The following is a 20439-nucleotide window of genomic DNA, read 5'->3' on the forward strand; positions in this document are numbered from 1 at the left end:
ACTCTATTCCTGGCGACTAAGACCCTATATATGTTGTCTTCCCCTAAGCTCCTTGAGGGAAGGGGCTATTTTGCTTTTTGAAATTTATATCTCCACTACTTAGCACAGTGACTGGCTTAGAGCAAATGCTTAGGACTTTTAACATTCATTGAAACTAAGTGGACTAGTGTAGACAGTATTTTTGGATTTTAGCAGAGCATTTGACAAATTCTCTGATGTTATACTGGTTGATGAAGGAATTTGGGCTAGTTAAAGTAGAGGTAGGAAGATTCAAAACTAATTTAATAATTAGACCATTAACAGCAACTTTTTACAATCATTTCTAGTGGAGTGCCTTAGCACTAAGTTGCTATTCTGTGTTTTTATTAGTAACTAGTAAAATCACAGAAGACAAGTTAATAATTGGATTTATAATTGTTTCCAAGTTTTTCGTGTTTATATATGCTCTCAATTACACTAAACACTTTGAGGATAAATACTTAATTTTATTACTTTTGTAGTATCTTACCATCATACCCAGGTTCTTGGGATTCATCATATATTCAATCTCTGTTCATTATCCTCCAATTTTTTCTCTGAGCTCTACTCTTAACAGAATTGATGAATTGATGACTTGATAGAGTAGCAATGCAAAAGAACATTTACTTAAAATAGAATACAAATTCCTAAAGTATGGAGCCTTTTCATTTCTGCACCTAAGTCAACTACCAGCCCAACACTATAAACTGAGAGAAAACCGGGACATTAAGGGTCCATTCTCTCAGAACTCCTTAAGATTCTATATAAATATCCCATAATACCCTAGGAGAGGCTGAAGTACCATGGATTCAAGCTGTAAGAGAATTATAAATGGTAGAGTTAGAATTTGAACTTGGGAGTTAGCAACTTGTACAGCATTTAAATTTAAAAGTTCAGGATCTGAACATGTCCTTGAAACACCAGATCTCCAAGCCATTTAAGTCTCGCAGCAGTGGTTTTTCAGAATAGGAATCACAGTTGGGAGGACTTGTGCAGATATTGTTATGATTCCTCTTATTATACTCTTTTCCAGTTGGAATGTTAAGCTCCTTAAGGCAAGGTCATCTTGTTTTCAGCTGTGTTTTTATCCTCAATGCTAGACACTTAGTAAGTACTTACTAAATATTTTCTATTCATTTAATTCCAACAAAGAAGAGAGAATGTCTTTTTTTTAGTGACAACACTACTTAGACATGCTTGTGGGGGGATTTCCTACCTTTGCATCCATTTTCTTCTTCCCTCTCTATCAGTTGCCTACTGTATGCTTTTATCCTGTCTTTTTTTTTTTTTTGTATTTAACTTTTTTTTTCCTTTTTTTTTTTTTTTTTTTTTTTATTTAATAGCCTTTTATTTACAGGATATATACATAGGTAACTTTACAGCATTAACAATTGCCAAACCTCTTGTTCCAATTTTTCACCTCTTACCCCCACCCCTCCCTAAATGTCAGGATGACCAGTAGATGTTAAAATATATTAAAATATAACTTAGATACACAATAAGTATACATGACCAAAACATTATTTTGCTGTACAAAAGAATCAGACTCTGAATTATTGTACAATTAGCTTGTGAAGGAAATCAAAATGCAGGTGTGCATAACTATAGGGATTGGGAATTCAATGTAATGGTTTTAGTCATCTCCCAGAGTTCTTTTCTGGGTATAGCTAGTTCAGTTCATTACTGCTCCATTAGAAATGATTTGGTTGATCTCGTTGCTGAGGATGGCCTGGTCCATCAGAACTGGTCATCATCTAGTATTGTTGTAGAAGTATATAATGATCTCCTGGTCCTGCTCATTTCACTCAGCATCAGTTCGTGTAAGTCCTCCAGGCCTTTCTGAAATCATCCTGTTGGTCATTTCTTACAGAACAGTAATATTCCATAATTTTCATATACCACAATTTATTCAGCCATTCTCCAACTGATGGACATCCATTCAGTTTCCAGTTTCTAGCCACTACAAAAAGGGCTGCCACAAACATTCGTGCACATACAGGTCCCTTTCCCTTCTTTATAATCTCTTTGGGATATAATCCCAGTAGTAACACTGCTGGATCAAAGGGTATGACAGTTTGATAACTTTTGAGCATAGATCCAAACTACTCTCCAAAATGGTTGGATTCGTTCACAACTCCACCAACAATGAATCAATGTCCCAGTTTTCCCACATCCCCTCCAACAATCATCATTATTTTTCCTGTCATCTTAGCCAATCTGACAGGTGTGTAGTGGTATCTTAGAGTTGTCTTAATTTGCATTTCTCTGATTAATAATGACTTGGAGCATCTTTTCATATGACTAGAAATAGTTTCAATTTCTTCATCTGAGAATTGTCTGTTCATATCCTTTGACCATTTTTCAATTGGAGAATGGCTATCCTGTCTTTTTCACAAGAGGTTGTCCTCAGTCTCTTACCATGTCATTACCTGCCAATATTTCCCTTCACCTAGAACCTACAATGGGGTAGTATCAGGACCAGATGTGTTCTACACAGACTTATAAGAAGAAATAATTCCCAGCAAACCTATATCTTATATCTCCCTCCAATTCCATACTGATTCCTTATTGAGTTCTCCATAGGCTTGGAAGGAATATAGTTTCCAGGGAGAATGTGTCTCTTCCTGTATGTATATCCTCCCCACCTTTTCCACCCAGAACCTAGTACATAAAGTGCTCTGCAAATTCACTTCTGTTTCCTGTACCACAATACTTAGAAGGAAGGCCAATGTAACGGGTTGAGGGTATGTCCTTCCACATAGCATGCTTAATGGTACAAGATAGATATTCTTTTGGAGTCTAGAAGAAAAAAAAATTAGGCAAAGATTAGAGTACTTTAGTAATTTTACTCATGATTTTTCAACTTATTTGTCTTTGGGCACTAAAGCTTTATAAGAACTCTAGAGATACTTTTCAGAATGTCCTCCCTGCATCTTAAATAGGTCAGTTCTGCCACTGCAATGCTTAAAAGGCAATTAATTTCCCTCTTTTTTTGTTCCTCTGAAGAGTTGCTGAATAGGGCACTTTTAGCAACCATGGACACAAGCTGGAGTCACACAGCATCTGAACAGGAAGTAGCTCTTTTTAGAAATCAAATATTTACTTTCAGTTTTTTTCTGCTGAAGTAAATGTTATCTATCTCTTCCTTGCATTTAACAAGACCCACAACTGCCCTTATATCACTGAAATTCATACCTTCTTTGAGATACCCGTTCTTCTCCTGTAACCCCTCTCCTTTTAGGGAATCCATACCTTCCCCCTTTCAATCTCACTTATCCCAATATAAATCTGGGATAATAAGTATTCCTATCTCCTTCACATTCTCAGGATCCCATACCTCTAAGAAATATGACTCTCAAAGAGAAGAGGTAAAATGAAGAGGCTTTTTGAGCTTAGTTTTAGTTTTTATTTCATTTGATATATTTTTTTTTTTGGAAGAATGACAGAGGTAGTGGGATGACCTTATGGTAACCTGAAGTTTAAAAAACTCTTTGAAGGGGGTCATTCTTCCCTATCCATTCTTACTCAAAAACATGCAAACAAAAAATATCCATTCTTGTTTTGTTTCAAAAAGGAGCCAGCTAATCTGTCCGTTGTTTGGTGGTTGCTGGAGCAGCATAACCCTGCCCACTCTCTGTGCAAAGCTGCACACAAATTCCTTGTTTCCTAGGCAGGGATCTGTAGGTCTACAAAAGCTCTGGTATTTGCCTCTCAATTTATTTCTCTCTGTTCTGGTAAATCAAACCCACAGTAAGCCTCTATTACTACCAGTTCACTAGAGCAATGGTTTATGAGACTGGGTGAAGAGAAAATGCCCGAAGGTACCTTTGTGGGAGGTTGGGGAACTGGGAGAGTAAAAGGGGTAATCCTTGGAGTCAGAAAATGGTTAGGTGCACCATGTGCTCATAGATCTCTGAAAGGATGCTGGGGGTGGATTGATAAAGGCAGTACTTAGACTTCTGTAAGTCAGGAGTAAGAGTTTCCATTTAAGCATCAAGAATTACGAGGCTGAAGAGTGTAAGAGAGATTAATTGGCGGGGTTTTTTTCTCTGATTCTCAGTTCCCCTTGCTCCAAATGCTACCTGACTTCATCATGTCACCTGATGTCCTCAACATTACCTTCCACTTATATTCAGCACTTCTCCTTCCCACAGGTCAGCTGTACTTTAATATGTCTAATGCCCCAGCGTTAGTTACTTCTTTCCTATGGATCTGAGTTAGGAGTTCACAGTGCTGGCATCCACTATCTTTTCATGATTTCTGTTAGTGTGGAGTTTTTGGAAGCACATAAAACTAATTTCTAACAACATTCTCTTTTTTTTCTGTAAAACTTGCTCTTTTCAACCAATTAGTAAATATTTAAGTGCCTGCTACGTGTCAAGCATTGTGGTAAGTGCTGGAGATAAAAGAGGAGAGAAATTTAGTCCCTATCCTCAAGGAGCTTATAAGCTTTTCAAACTAGACAACATGCAGACATATATACAAAGCAAGCTATGTTCGGTAAAAAGGAAATAATTTAAAGAGGGAAAGCATAGGAATTAATTAGGGAAGGCTTGCTATAGAAGGTGGAGTTTTAGGTGGAACTTAAAGGAAGTCAACAATATCTATCAAAATCCCTGTTGAAAAAAAATCTTGGCATAGAGCACTGGAGCAGAATCTTGTAAAGTAAAATGCAATAAAAATAAATATAGTATACTTGGTTTAAAAAATTAACTTCTCTGGTACATGTTGGGAGAGATCTGGTTAGATGACAAATTGAAAAAAATTTAGAGTCTTTAGTACTTATAGAAGAATCAGCAGAAGCCAATAAAATCTTGGGCTACATTATGACAGTCATAGTATATGACAGGGACATGATAGTCCCTCCATTTTCTGCTCTGCTCAGACTACCTTTTGGGGGTATTGTGTCCAGTTCTAGGCACCAAAGTTTAAGAAAGATTGATAAATTGGAGATTGTCCAGAATAGGTAAATTAGGATGGTGAAGGGCCTCGAGTCCATATCATATGAGAATTAGTTGAAAGAATTAGATGTGTTTAATGTGAAAGAAAGAAGATTGAGGGGATCACTCTTTTAAAGTAGTTAAAAATTATTATGTGAAAGAGAGGTTTTGTTCTTCTTAGCTCCCAAAGGTGAAACCATGGCGAACAAAGAAAAGTAGTTATAAAGAATCCAATTTAAGCTTGATATCAGGAAAAACTTCCTAATAGCTGTCCAGAGATGAAATGGATTTCCTTTGGAGATGATGAGTTTCTACTCATTGAAGTATTTCAAGCAGGACCTGAATGACTGTTTGAATATATTATAATGAGGATTAATGAGGAATAGAATAGAATATCTTAGAATCTAATGTTGAAAGCGAATTCAGAAGCCATCTGATTTAAGCCATATCAGAAAAGGAATCCCTTCTACAATATACCCCACAAGAAGTCATCTGATCTTTGCTAGTCTGCCAACATTTCCCATACTCAAAAACAAAAATGGATCATTGATCTATTTATTTCTATGTTAGTTCCAATTATGCAGATGAGAAATTATTTCTGACTGCCCATCTTGTATAAATATTGTTCATGTCCTCCCATAAATTTACCACAAGGGTGCATTCAGTGAGGTGTATATGTATTGATGTGGGGAAGTTCTTTTTTTTCTTGATATAGTAAGGATTCAAATGGAGCATATGTTATCCAGCTTTCAACCTAATACCAATTTACAATATCAGTCTCTTTTTTATGATTATACACTTCTTTGGTGATCTCCTCTACTCCAATTTTTTTTTTTTGCAATTTTCCATTTATTTTGTATTATAAACTTCTTTTATCTATCATATACCTCTCCATTGCTCTTTCTTCAACAACTGTAGCATTCTATGACTTGAAGCTGTTCAACACTAGTAGAATTTTGTTATTAATCACAAGTGAATATTACAAAATTTCAAGAACAAGCATGACCCCAAAGAAAAGATTTTAGAAAATGCCCTCATCCAACTCCTTTACAGAAGTGAGAGGTTCATAGGTGTAATACGTTGCATATATTTTCTGCTTTTTTCATTATATTGACCAGTTTTACCGATTTTTTTCTCTTCTTTTTTTTTTTTTCTTTAAAAATGTTTTAGGTTATTTGGCATGGGGAGAGAAGAGTGAGAGGAAAAGTAGAAAAAATTCCAGAGATATGAAAAGCAGAAATTTGCCTTTTCTCTTTTTCACCTCTCCTCCAAACAAGAACAAAAGAAAAAACAAAAACCCATAATAAAGATGCAAAATCAATTTCCCATTGACCATGTCTCAAATATATATATGTATATGTATGCACATATATACCTATAATATGCAAATATATACATATGTACATATATATACACATGTATATATGTGTCTCTCATGCTGGATTCTGATTCCTTCACTTCTGTAATAGAATTTAGTTAGCTGGGGGCAGCTAGGTGGTGCAGTAGATAGAGCAGAGCTCTAAAGTTAGGAGGATCTGAGATCAAATCTGGTTTTAGACACTTAACACGTCCTAGTTGTGTGACCCTGGGCAAGTCACTTAACCCCAATTGCCTCAGCCAAAAAAAAAAATTATTTAGCCTGATTCATTATTAGTCCTCTGGAATTACTTTGATCAGAATTCCTAATTCTTTCAAAGTTGTTTGCTTTTACCATAATGTTGACTTTATATAAATTGTTTTCCTGACAAATGAGGTACCCATCAATTAACAAATAGTTTTGAAATACTGTTGTGCTGTGAGAAATGATTAAGGAGATGGTTTCAGAGAAATCTGGGAAAATTTATATTCATTTATATAGAATGAGGTGAACAGAATCAGGAGAACAATTTATGTAAAGTCAACATTATGATAAAGACAAACAATTTTGAAAGAATTTTGTAGGCTCTCCTTTGGCTTGATTTTTGCTCTGGTTATTCTTCAGTCTGTAGACTGGACTAAAAGAAGCTAGATCTGAGAACCTGCTTTGCTCCTTGCATGTGAGACACACTACTGCTGTTACCGAACCTAATGTTCTCCCTAAATACCATCAAAGGCTTGCCTAAGAACAGAATACTTCCTTGGATGCAGGGATGTTGCCTTGGGTCTGTGACCTGGAGCTGAGTGGTGACTGAGAAAACTTCTAATTGGTACCTGTTTCTGTCCAATGTTCTGTTATTGGTATGAAACCTCCTTTTGCCCTAGCTTATAGTCATTTCTTTGTGTTAGAGTGCTTAACTGGCAAAATATTCCTAGCCAGACTCCATCCATTCCAGAGTGCTTTGTCTGTATCCTTCTGTTGACCTAGGCTGGAAAAATGACTCACTGAAACTTAAAAAAAAATTCCCCATCAGGATTCAATCTGGTACATTTTGTAAATCTGTTTGGAGGAATTGTTGAAGAGTGGGGGAGAATTGAGAGGGATTAGAAAGAGACTTTATTGCTTCCCATTATTCCACCATCTTGGCTCTGCCCTGTTTATAAATTATTATTTAGAAAAATTTGGTATTAAAAAGATGTATCGTATTTTAGGTACAATTCTTGGACCATTAAGGGAGCTCTGGAACTTACTATAGGCAATTTAGCCCGCTCATCTTGTTTGATTTTGAGCTCAATTCACAGTCCATTAGTTGATTTTGCCAAAGGTATCTATCTGTTTATTTATAAAGTTGTTCATATAACTATGTATTATAGTCTGGACAATAACATTCTTTGTCCACTTGACTTATTAAGTTCTTTTGAGTAATTATGGATCTCCCCTAGGAGACTCTATAGTATTCTGGGTTTATAACAACCAGCACTTCAAGTACCATAAATGAGCATTTGGAGGACCTCACTATCTATGTTCTTGAACTTGCATCCTGTGCTGGATATTCTCTGTACCATTATAAACCTTTAACAAACACAAATACTTCTGTTTCTTGCCTTGCTTGATATTAATGATTAAAAAGGACACATCAGGGATATTTCTGTTATATTTTTCGTGGAATCTTGAATAATTTTAATGTATGTCCTGGAGGGATTGTTGAAAAAGAGCCTTTAAGGCAGAACTTTACAATATGTGTATTTAAATAAACAAACAAAAATCACTTGTACAGACCTTTAGAGTCTGAGATATTTTCTAACCCTTTGCTATATATCCTCCTTCAGATACCTTGTGAATTAATCCCTTAATCCCTCAATGCCCTTACAATTGTGTCCATCTCTACCATAGATCTTTATGCACATTTGGTCTAATCCAGTGGTTTTCCTTATTTTAAAAAATCTCTTTAGCGTCATTCCTACCTCCTCTCTAAATCTGGGATGTTATAATTCAAGTGCAGTAGCGCTACTAAAATGGCAAAAGGAATTTGTTATTTTAAAAGTCTTTAAAAGATCTTTATCGTTTTTCTTCTGTTTTTTGTTCTTTTATTTTCATCTTTAAATGTCCTTGGAACTTTTTTTGCTTAATTGAGTCTATAAAGCTTTCTTTATATTATATTTATCCTCCACAATTTTGCCTTATTTTATGAAGTGATACTGCCTGCAATCCTTCTATGATCTTTCCACGATCCATAAAATTTTACAAATGATTGTTACATTACAACTGATTGGTTCCCATATATCTGCATATGACAAGTAAAATAAAGATTTGTTGTTAAATGTGCTTTTTAGGTTCTTTTGGTTGCCTTGTTATGGTAATTTCTTTACCTTTGTAAATTCAGTATGAAATTATTGTATTTGTATATGTCTTTCTTTTTTGCATATTCTATTTTTCATCACTCATTTAAAAAGGTTAAGATAAAATTTTAACTGCATACCATATCTTTCATTTTCATTTTTTTTTATTTCTCTACTAATTTTGATATTTACTCTTAACAGGTCAGTGGACCTGCATAGGCAGCTTGCACAAATCTGAGGGTCATTTTGTTATTTTTTATTTGTTTCATGGGTTGCTATAGCCCAAGAATTAATCACCAAGACAAGCCTACTTGTGATGAACTTCTGTGTACTTAGCAGGGCTGGAATTCAAAAAGTCTGTTGTCAGTACTATACTCAATCCAGCATAACAGAAACTGCTACAGCTTCAATCCCATGCTCCACTCACGCAGCTCTTGAGAATCCAGGGCCACCTGTACACCAAAATAGGCATTAGGATAGGATTTAATGGAAAATTAATCTATGCTAGAGGAGTTTTAGCACAGATGCAAAACTCCTGAAAAACAATTCATGCTTCAAATGTTCAAAAGGAATGAAAATTAATTATATGGTTCAAAATAAATCTCTTTGGATAGTATTAACAAAACTAAGTCTAAAAACTCCAAGCCACAAAGCTGAGGCAGCCCCACTGGATCCAGCATTCTCTTAATTGCAAAACACAGTAAATCTTTCCTACAATAAAAAGGGAGAGGAAGAAAGAGAAGATAGATCTGTTTTTATATTCTCTATATGGCAAAGATCATATATTTTCTTCGAATATTAGGTTCTGAATCAGAGATCACAAGACTTCCCTTACTTGTGACCATTTCTACTATCCAGATGCTCTAGAATCTGCAAGGTAAGATTGTAACCTCCAATATGTCTATCAGTGTACTTAATCCTTTCCTGCCTGCAAGATAGCAGGGACTAAAGATATCCTGCCTCTTGGTTTACAGAAAATTATCTCTCTAATACAATTACAATTCAAAAACCACTTTCTTGCGACCTCTAATTTGTTTAGGGTATTATTTAGGGTGAATGTAACAAGTTATCAATTAGATGTTTAGGTTATCTAACAGGCATATTGCCATTAATTTTTTTTTTTTAAATGCAATTTAAACAGAGTGTAACTCCCTCAATCTGCAGCTATCTTGATTTGCAAGGGTTTAAGAGAAGGGAGCAAAAGAGGAATTGGTCACAGTAATGATGTGATGCCCTGTGGCAGAAGGGTATGGAACACAGTGTTGGAAACAGATGCCAACTTCTCCTTGCTGGGGCTAATTGTTGGCTCTACCCATCCTGATTCACCAGCTAGCTTTAGCTAGAGGAAGCCGAATTCTCTACATACAACAGTATAGTCATAACCAAGAAAAGCTGTTTTCTCTTGAAGGCATTCAGATTATTGAATCTTTTCCCAATCCTGTGAATTATAGTAATTGTTTTAATCTACTACTTCTGGTACTACTACCAGGACACTATCCCTATTCTTGCTGGGATTTAATTTTTAAAACAACATAAAGATTTTCTGTCGGAAGACAAGAGGATATACAAAATAACTTTTGACTGGATGTCCCCAATAGCCTTGTGATTCTATAATAGTAGAGGTAATCAAATAGGAGAGGAAGCAGAAAAGAATAGAATAAGAATAAAAGAACTGAACGTTTTTTTAACTCCCTCCCTTTGGAGCTGAAGAAGAGATTTCATTTCTTCAGTAGCTCCTTGCTTTCTCAGATTCAGGCTACCCAGGAACTCCACCCCTTTCCCCCTTCAGAGCTCATTGGAGGCCCTTTCCTGGCACGGTCAGCCCCCACCTCTTTAAAAACAAGGATTGTGGAGTGGTGGCTGTCTAAGATTGGGACACAGAGTCCAGTTTCTTTGTATCCTCCTACCCAGGTCCCTGCATAAGTCTCAGCTGCAAATCCCCTCCTGGAACATTAGTCCTGGGAACACCGCCTTCTATTCAGCACAGGTGAGTCTGAAGTCACCTAGCCTTTGTGCTTTGCATCCAGCTTGGACCTGCCAATGGGGCTTTTCAACAGCTCCTAATTTCACCTTTTGGAAACTGAGGATGTAGGGCTCAGGAAACCAGAAAATGTTAGGTCCAAGGGAAAGAAAAGAGCAAGCTGAGCAACACACAGAGCTCTGTGTATTCAGAGGCAAGTTGGCAGGGTTGTGCTGGAACAGAGAAACTCCAAGTGGTACAAAGAGACGTGCCCAGAGTGGAGAAATCATGCTAATTGTCTGCACCAGAGCCCAAGAACTCGACCCAAAATGAAGAGAGAAAGGGGAGCCCTGGTCAGAGGCTCCAGCGCCCCACGCCTCACTCCTTTGGTCTGCCTCTTCCTGATCCAGACAGGTAGGAGATGGGGGTGGGGAGCACAGGGGTATGGAGAAAGAGCCAAGGGGCTTCTTTGGGGGAAATCAAACAGGGAGGGTCTGAATGTCTTTGTAGTGGGAGGAGGGAAGAAAACTCAGCTGCTGTGTCTCTGGGGGAAGTGTTGTGAATTCAGGCTTTTAGCTTTGAATACATTTCTTCATCCCCCTTACTCCCTCTGGTCCTACCCCCACCAAAAAAACAAAGGCTGCATGGCCTGAGCTCCCACAACATTCAGTACATAAAGATGAGCTACATGGAGCAGTTTCTTATAGCTTGGCTTCTTGGCTTGGGTCCTTTTGGCATCCTTTTAGATGATGACATGCTGGTAGGGGATTAAGGAGCAGTCTGGGGAGTGGGATGCTTTGCTTTAGACTCCTGTAGGGTTAAAAAGGCAAAGAGGAAAAGAAGCTCTGAAGAAATAACATCTTGCATCCCCTTTACTCCCTGTTGCTCATCAACATTGACAGGGTTTCAGACCATCACAATCATCAGTTAAAATGTTTTAAAAAAAAGTCAGACCAAACATTTATTATGTTCCAGGCATTATGGTAAGTCATAGCAGACCTTTATGCCAGGGAGACCTATATCTGGTACTGCTTCTGTCCATTTCTTAGAGAATTAGAACTTTTTGAGTTGCCTCATTAATAATAGGAATGTAGGCCTTTGTGAGCCTCTTAGCATCCCACATCTATGGCAATGTTAGTTGCTCTTGCTCGGGTAAGTTCAGTATATGTGACTTTCTCCTTATAGCTCCTTTGCAAAGATGAAATATTGTTGGATGTGGGGAATAGGGCCATCCAGCTAACTTTTCTTCTTTGAGTTAAGATTAGTGAGGGATGCCATATTTTTCGCTTCCCATCTCTATTTCCTGCCTCTAAAAGAGGAGTCTTTATTTGTTTTTTGTTTTGTTTTATCACAAATCCCTTTAAAAATCTAATGAAACCAATGGAACTTCTCAGTGTTTAAAACACATAACAATAAATAGAATTACAAAGAAAACCAAATATATTGAAATAGTTATTTTTCTATTTAAAAAAATAAACACTGTGTTCATGGAACCCATTAGAGGCATGGCGATTAGGTAATTCTGGGTATCTTAGGATCCTGCCTTCTCTCAAAAAGGCTCAGGATTCACCAGGGGTCTTCCCTTTGACATGAATGAGGCTCAGGAAAATGTCATCTTCCACAAAAAAATGAATGATAACTATTGAGATTAAGAAGCCAATTCTGGATTTCCAACCTTGCCTTCTCATAGTTTGGAGTTAGGGTGCCTTCACTTGTAAAGGTAGCCTATGGACTGCCTAAGTAACTTGCAAACTCAGAAAGGATAGAAGGAAAGGGAACAAGAATTTGTTAAATATCTACTTCATACTAGACACTGCTAAGCACTTCACAAATATTATCTGAGGCAGCATGACCTTTTACAACTTGGGAATAAAAAGGCCTAGGTTATGTGACACTTGGTCAATGACAGCTTACTGTTGCCATTGATATTATTGATTGGGGTTCATCCTAAGCATCCCAATTCCCAATTCTGACTAAAGATGAGGTTTTTTGTCGCCTGATAATAATTACTATAGGTCAAGAGATTTCAAGCAACCAGTTGCCATCTGGAATCATATCAGCCTTCTAGAGTCTGGCATCTGAAGTAGAATTTGAAGGATGTCTGTTCTCCTGAAATTTCTCTCTCATAGGTAACCAATAACTTTCTTCTTGAAAAAATCCAAGGGATTATTTTCTAGTACTTATTTTCTTTAAATTTTTGGTGACATTTGACACTACTGATCACTCCCTTTCTCTTAAAACTTTCTTTTTTTGAATTTCTATAATATAGAAATTCTCTAGTCTTCTCCTACCTCTCTACTTATTCTTTTTTTAATCCTTTGATGGTTATTCAGCCTTCTTTACTTGATACCTCTAGGCATTCCCTAAATGCTTAGTTGTAAACATTTTGCCTTCTATCTAAAAGAGCTTATCGAATGTCACATTTTCAACTTTCTCTATACAAATGACTTAAAAATGTTTTTAATGCATTTTTGATTTTACACATTTGCTTCTGAATAATTCCCACCCCCATCATACTCTCTTTTTATAACAGAAAATAAAATTATAAACAAAACCATGTGGCACATTGCTTGGGGCTGACAGAGTATGTAATATTCCTCATCATTAATCCATCACTTCTCTACTAAGAAAAAGGTAATGTATTCTAACATCACTTATCTGGTCACTATCACAATATTGGTCACTGCTTTTGATCTGTGTTCTGTGGGGTTTTACTATTGTCTTTATTTATATTCTTACAGTCATCTTATATACTGACTATTCTGTTAGTTCTTTAGTCTGTTCTCTTATAACACTTTCCCTTTTCTCTGAATTCCTTAAATATATTGAACTTTGATGCAAAATAACAATCCATATTTCTATACCACAACTAGTTCAACCATTTCTAAATTTATGGGCATCCACTTTGTTTTTGCCACTACAAAAAGTGCTATAATGAATATTTGGTATATTGCTAGTGACTTTAAAGTCTATTGCTAAACTTGACTTATCTAACATACTGTTCTATATTTCAAATTGCCTCCTGAATAGGTGACAATTGGAAAAAGCTAAATTTTTGCATAATATAAGGAAAAGCTTTCTAACAATTTGAACTGTCTCAAAATCGGGGAAAATGCCTTATAAGGTGAGTTTTCTTTCACTATGTGCTTGATAACCTCCTGTCAATAGGATTATGAAAACGGTTGAACAAGGTGATCCCTAAGAACTTTTACAACTAGATTCTGTGATTCACCCCAAACTCACAATATCCAAAATAAAATTTATCATCTTCTCTTCATCTTGCTCTTCCAACTATACTGTTAGATACTTGCACTAGTAATCTTGTCATGTTCTTTTAGTTCATCCTTTTCCTCACCCATTTATACCTTTATTTGTTTCTAAATTCTGCCAATTCTTCCTTTAAACATGTCTTTGCCTTTTCTTCTTCATTCCCAGTGCCACCACTTTAATCTCATGTATGAAGTACCACAGAATATCAAAATTAGTCTTATTCTTCTTCCATCCCCAAACTTAAGGAGCATTTATGTTTAATTTTGACTCATTGTCGCTTAGGTTAAAATTAAACCTAGTTTGGAGTAAATTTGACTGCAATATCTGAGTTAGCCACCAGGTGGTAATCTTCTTCAATTGTCTCTACCTGAAAAACATGGGGGGATTGCCAGTCTTTTGGTGAGTTAGGAAATTCCTCCCAGCCATTATTACAAAGTGCTCAAAACCAATCAAGGACCCGACTGTACTCCCCTCTAAATTTAGGCAGTTGTTTCCTACTTTTTTGGCAAAAAGGCATCAACTCTTTATGGAAATTACTGTGCTCCAAATCCAGGAGATGAAATATTAACATTTAAAGTAGTGATTATAACATTATAGATAATTATAATATTATGTTGACTTGTCTCCACTTTTTGAGAGTTCATTCTTTCAGTTTCTCTTCCTTCTGTGTCACTGATTTAGATGCACAACCTGTAATCTCCTAGTTTTTTAAATACAGAAATAAAAGTAGATAAGTTCTCTTAGATATATGGGGACAAGGAAAGTTACCTATATCTTTCTGCTGTATAGAAAGGGAGAGCCCAAGGATCATCAAAAATGAAGAAAGAATAGAGAGTTCTGTGCCAACTCTTGTGGATAAAGGAATGTGATGAGAACAAAGAAATTCTGGCTTTCCAGTCTAATTGCTCAGCAAATTTCATAGAATTCATGGTTCTTAGCAAATTCTAGGTGGCAAACCATTGGGGTCTGGTGTCTTCTTCCATTGTGATTTAAATCACCCTCTCAGCTGTGTTATTTCCACTTCAGTTTTTTTTAAGTACTTTTTTCCAATTAACAAACATTTATACCCCAAACCCACACCCCCTCCCTCCTTGGCCCTTAACTGCATTGGAAAATTTTTTAAAAGGCAAGAAAACAAATCACTTCTGTTTGTTCATGCTATGTCCCCCTGCCTGGAAGCAGCATGGAAATATCTCCTCTTCCCACTACTCTCCAGCTACCCAAATCATACCATCTCACAAGACTCATCCTGAGCCCCACTACTTCCATAAAGCTTCTACTACTTTATTTAATCCTAATTTCTCCCAGTCCTGATTTACCATAGTACTTACTCTTTATATAATATATATATTATCACTAAATTATATTCTGCCCAATATTGTTTTTGATTGTTTCATGTTCAGAAATTCTGTATTTGTATTTATATTGTAGACTGTATATTCTGAGGAGAGAGAATAAATTTCTGAATCTTCTCTTCCTCTCCTCTCCCAGTAACAATGAGCATTTCAGCAATTCAATTCAACAAATACTTATCAATACCTATTCTGTGCAGAACTGCTAAATTTGTGCGAGAACTTCAAGGGTTTAGATGATAGGATGAGAAATGTGAACTTGTAAAGAATAGTAGCTAGTAAAGTGCCTGGTAAAATCTGAAAAGAGAAGTCATTTTCAGAAAGACAAGAAAGGTTTCCCAAATTATTTGTCATTTGAATTAGATTTTAAAGAATTGTTAGGAATTCAGTAAAAGAAGGAAAAAAGGAGACCAAGGAAGGATGTTAGAGGCATTGGGAACAGTGTAAGCAAAGACAGAGAAATGAGAAGATACGGGACATCTAAGCACTCCTACAGATTGACTATAAAATAGAATTTGTAGAAAGAGAATAGAATAGAATAGATATGTCTAGAATGGAAAGGTAAAGGTAGATTTTGGAAGGCTTTGAATTCCAGTCAAAAGAATTTCAATATCATAGGCAATGTTGAACTAGTGAGGAATTATGAGAAAAAAAGTGACATGGCCACACCTATTCATAAGGAACAAATGCCTTGCATCAATAAGAAATATAGTTTGGAGTGAGGGAGATTGTAGAAATAGGAAGATGTGTAAGATAGCAATTCAGTGAATAATAAGAGAACATGGTTACATGTATAATTATTCATTTTTCGTTTAGTTTGAGGCTTTTCTCAACTTTCACTTAGTGTCATATTTGCTCATTTTTATTGATGAAAATTAGAAGAAAATTTTTTCTTAAGATTATTGAAAGCTCAGGTTATGACACAAAGAAACAAAGTAGGTATTATGGAGGGAAAGATAAACAGGATTTAGGAACTAATTGGATATGGTAGGTCAAGTGGAAAGTCAAATGTAACATTAGGATTTCAAATATGGAAGTCAGTGTGAATGTGATCCCATTGACTGAAATAGTGAAGTCAGGAGAATGAATAAATTTGATAGAAAGGCTTCAGATCACAGCTGTGAAAAGTTGTGACTTTAGAAGACGATGATGAAGCATATTTCCAGCTTCTTATCAGATAAGTGATAGGCTATAGATATAGTAGGAATGTCTTCATATCCTGACACATAACATATACTTAAAAATGCTTCTTGAATTAAATTGAATTCTGTTGGAACTGGGGTGAGAAGGAATCATTAAGAAGTGAGAGAAGGTATATCTGAGGAGTGTCAGAGATGGAAGCTAGATTATAAGGAACTGAAGAAAGAATGAATAATAAAAAGTCGAATCACTAAATACCTACTTTAAGAAGTTTAGACATGAAGAAGAAGAGAAAAAATGGCAATGGGACAGAATAGACCAGGGCTTCTTAAATTTTTTTCTACTTGTGACCCTTTTTTGCCCAAGAATTTTTTATATGACCCTAGCTATATAGGGATATAAAAATCAAACATTTACTGATAATAAATCATAATTTCATGACCCCCACATTTACTTACAAGATCCTATATAGGGACATGACTCATACTTTAAGAAGCTGGGGTATAGAAGGATTAACTTTTTTTTTTTTTTTACATTTAGGGAGACATGAGCATATTTGAAGTCAGATGGGTAAGAACCAGCAGAGGAAGAGATTAAAGATGCATAAAAGAGAGGGGATTATTGTTAGAATAAGGTCATAGAGGAGAACATAGTCTAATCCAACCTCATTTTCTAGATGAAGACACTGTAGTCCAGAAAAGATAATATAGGCAGTAGATAGAGTTTGAGTGCAGAACTTCTGACTCTGTATCTATTATTCTTTTCACTATGCTGCATAAAAGTGGAAGGGATCAAGGGATCGGGGACTGACTTTAGCATATAAAGGTACTGGCTTAAGCAAAGACTAGAGATACTGTTCCTTCTAAAATAAAAGGAAAGGAAAAGAGAGCAGGTGAAATGCAATAGGGGAATGGAGGATTGCATACAGAATGGCCTTAGAAAACTAAGTATTTGCTACAGGGCAGTGTTGATGCTTTTAGAAGCTTCAGAAGAAAGAAAAAGGTTGAAAATCATCTTTTTTTTTTTTTTGAAAATTTTCTTGTAGAGAATAAAAACTATGACTAATCATAGTGTCTTGTTCATCCCATTGCCCCAACTGGGAGTTTCATCAGTATAGGAAAAATCTGATATGGAAGCTTCCTCTATCAGATATACTTAGAGAATTTATAATCTTAAGAGAGCTGTTCAGGCACATTAAAAGGTAACATGTATTAAAGGCAGGATATGACTAAAGTGTTGTCAATATATAGTCAAGGTTTGACGGAAGTAACAAATATAAAGAGGAGATCTAAGAGTTGAAAAAACTGAGGAGTTGTATACTTAAGCCTAATAGATTCATTATTATGACTGTTGAAGGTAGGGTAGTGGCAAGAGATGAATAGAAAACAAACAGCTGCTAAAGTCATTGAGAAAGTTGCAAGAATGTTTTGGAGGATAAAGGAAAAATAGCATGGGTTGTAATGAATGAAGGTTAGTTGTTTTTAAAGATCGCCAGGAGAGAAGATTCCATAGCATCTTTAATCATTTCATTCACTGTCAAAAAAAATTCTACCTTATATGAAAATGCCCCAGACGAAAAGTACTCTATCATGTCTCAGACCTAAGTTGACTTCTAAGAGGAGCACTATATAGATGAATTAAATCATGAAATTGGAGAGATATTTTGTCATGGATAGGAGCTAGGAAATAAAGTTCAGAGATAGAAAGTCATTTCTCTGGATGGAATAGATATTAGCAGCAACACTATTCATTCCCTCACAATGGCATAGTGGAGAGGTCTTTGAATTTGGAATCATAGGATCTGGTTCAAATCTCAGCTTGGAACTCTTTGGGCTTCTGTTTCTTCATCTGGAGAATGAGGGTATTTGACTAAATATTCTTGGAGGTCTCTTCTTACTCTAGATCAATGTCCCTGTGAAGTTTCCCAAGGATATAGTCTTTTCTAGAATTCTTATAGATTGCCTGAAAGAGGGAGAGTACAAAATGAAATCTTAGCTTTCAGATAATCCCAAACTCTAGGGGCAAACTGCTAGAAAAATCTCATGAGGCTCTGTGAATAAGCAGAAAAGGAACAGGCAAGTCAAAGTGGGCAACGGTAGAAGAGTGAATTGGAAAAAATAATCAAAACTTTATTCATAGAATGGTGGGCTTTGATCTATTAATTATGATATAGGATACAGGAGTTACTGTGAATTGTTCCCTAAAGACATTTGTAATGAGTGCCTCAGTACTGCAAGGGCCCCAAATATGTGGCCATTCCGAGGAAGTCAATTAGAAACAAAACAAAAAAGATCAATTAAAGTGTATTGTGGTTATTGTTCTTACTACTACTACCGCTACCACTTCAGCTATGTCCTTCTCTAACGCCATATCTGGTCTTTGAGATAACTTTAGATTCTATGAGGGTACAAGCTCTAGGTCCTAAATTAGAAAGACTTCAAGTACTGACTTAATAATGGAGTTGCTTGTTTGTGTTTTGGGAACATAGCCTTGCAACTAAATTCAGTGACTGCAGTGGCTCACTATGGCCATCTACTGATATAGTCAGGGGTTGCAACTGCCATGGGTGGAGGGATTATCCATAGTAACTCAACTTCATGAAGTAATGAAGTACTTACAGTTAATTACTAGCTATATTTTATATTTTAATATAAAAATTATTCTACCCACATGCAAAGGAACTTTATATACTCCCTGCATTTCTGACTTTAAACTCCAAAGAAAATATAGTAGAACAAGAAAAGTTTAAGAGAAGGGAAATTAAAATAATTAAACAGATAAAAAGCCTCCTTTAATAAGAAAACATGAAAAAAATTAGGACTTACATCTCAGAAAAATGAAGACTAAAAAAAGATATTTAGAAACTGCAAAGTAGATGAATAGAGTGACAATCAACTAAATCCTCAAATATTAAGATCAGAAGTTATCAATGAAAGCTTTAAAGACATACTTTTTGGGACAAGTGAAAATAAATTGTGATTATATAATCCAAAGTATACTTTAGCCCAAGAGGTGGTAGAGATTAAAATATAAACATGTTCCAAAAATGTATAGAAGGAAAGAAACATTTATTTACTAAGCACTTACTATGAATCAGGCATTTTACAAATATTATCTAATTTGATTCTCACAATAACCCTAGGAGTAATATACTATTATTATTTTCATCTTATAGTGAAGGAAATTGAGGCAGACAAACATTAAGTGACTTTTCCAGGGTCACACAGCTAATAAGTATATGAGGCTTTATTTAAACTCAGATCTCCCTGATTCCGAGCCTAGTATTGTAGCCACTGCAACACCTAGCTGCCTATGATAGAATTCCCAGTAATTGGATTTGTTTTGGTTTTTTGTTTTTTTACCTATCCTTAATTTTTTTCAGATTAATAATCATCTAGTCCAGTGATTCTTTACCTTTTTTATGTCAAGAGAATCCCTCTGGCAGTTTGATAAAACCTATGGAAGTCTTCTCATAATAATGATCTTAAATACATAAAATAAATAGGATATCAAAGAAAGCCAATTATATTGAAATAATTATATGAACATAAGTCCTAGTAATTACTAGCTGTGCAGCCAAGGACAAATAATTTACCTCCTTTACTGATAGGACTTCAACTTCTTTCTCTATAGAATGAAGGATTGAATTAGAGAGCATTTATAAGATCTTTTCTAGCTCTATTTTCTTTGATACTCTGCTTTCTAGAGATATCTCATTTTATACAACCTGCTTAGGGAAGTAGGAGGGCTGATTTTACCAAATGAGAGAGGAAGCAGTTGAAAGAGCTTTAGATTTGAGAAACAAAACAAAACAAAAGAAAGCAAACTGTTTGGCAAATGATATGGCAGTGAGATGACAGTGTAGATAAAGCACTGGACTTCAAAACAGCAAGACTTGAAGTAGACTCCTGTCTCAGATGGTTTTGAGCTATGTGACCCTTGGTAAATAATGTAACCTCTTCATCTCCAGTTTTCTCATCTGTAAAATGAGGATAATAATATTACCTACATAAGAGGGTTTTGTGAAGATTGAATCAAATAATGTGTGTAAAGCACTTTGTAA

The 20439-nt window shown here is 35.7% G+C and overlaps 1 protein-coding gene across 2 annotated transcripts in view; it reads left to right on the forward strand.

The window, feature by feature from the left end:
- Positions 1–10469: 10469 nt before the first annotated feature.
- ROBO4 (roundabout guidance receptor 4) overlaps positions 10470–20439 on the forward strand; it is a 42255-nt gene continuing 32285 nt past the window's right edge. For both annotated transcript variants that reach the window (XM_031960949.1, XM_031960950.1), the window contains exon 1: positions 10470–11028. In XM_031960949.1, coding sequence (XP_031816809.1) covers positions 10944–11028 — 85 coding nt within the window. In that variant the 5' untranslated portion in view covers positions 10470–10943. The remainder of the gene's footprint in view (positions 11029–20439) is intronic.

This window comes from Sarcophilus harrisii, chromosome 3 (genome assembly GCF_902635505.1).
Source record: "Sarcophilus harrisii chromosome 3, mSarHar1.11, whole genome shotgun sequence".
Taxonomy (NCBI): domain Eukaryota; kingdom Metazoa; phylum Chordata; class Mammalia; order Dasyuromorphia; family Dasyuridae; genus Sarcophilus; species Sarcophilus harrisii.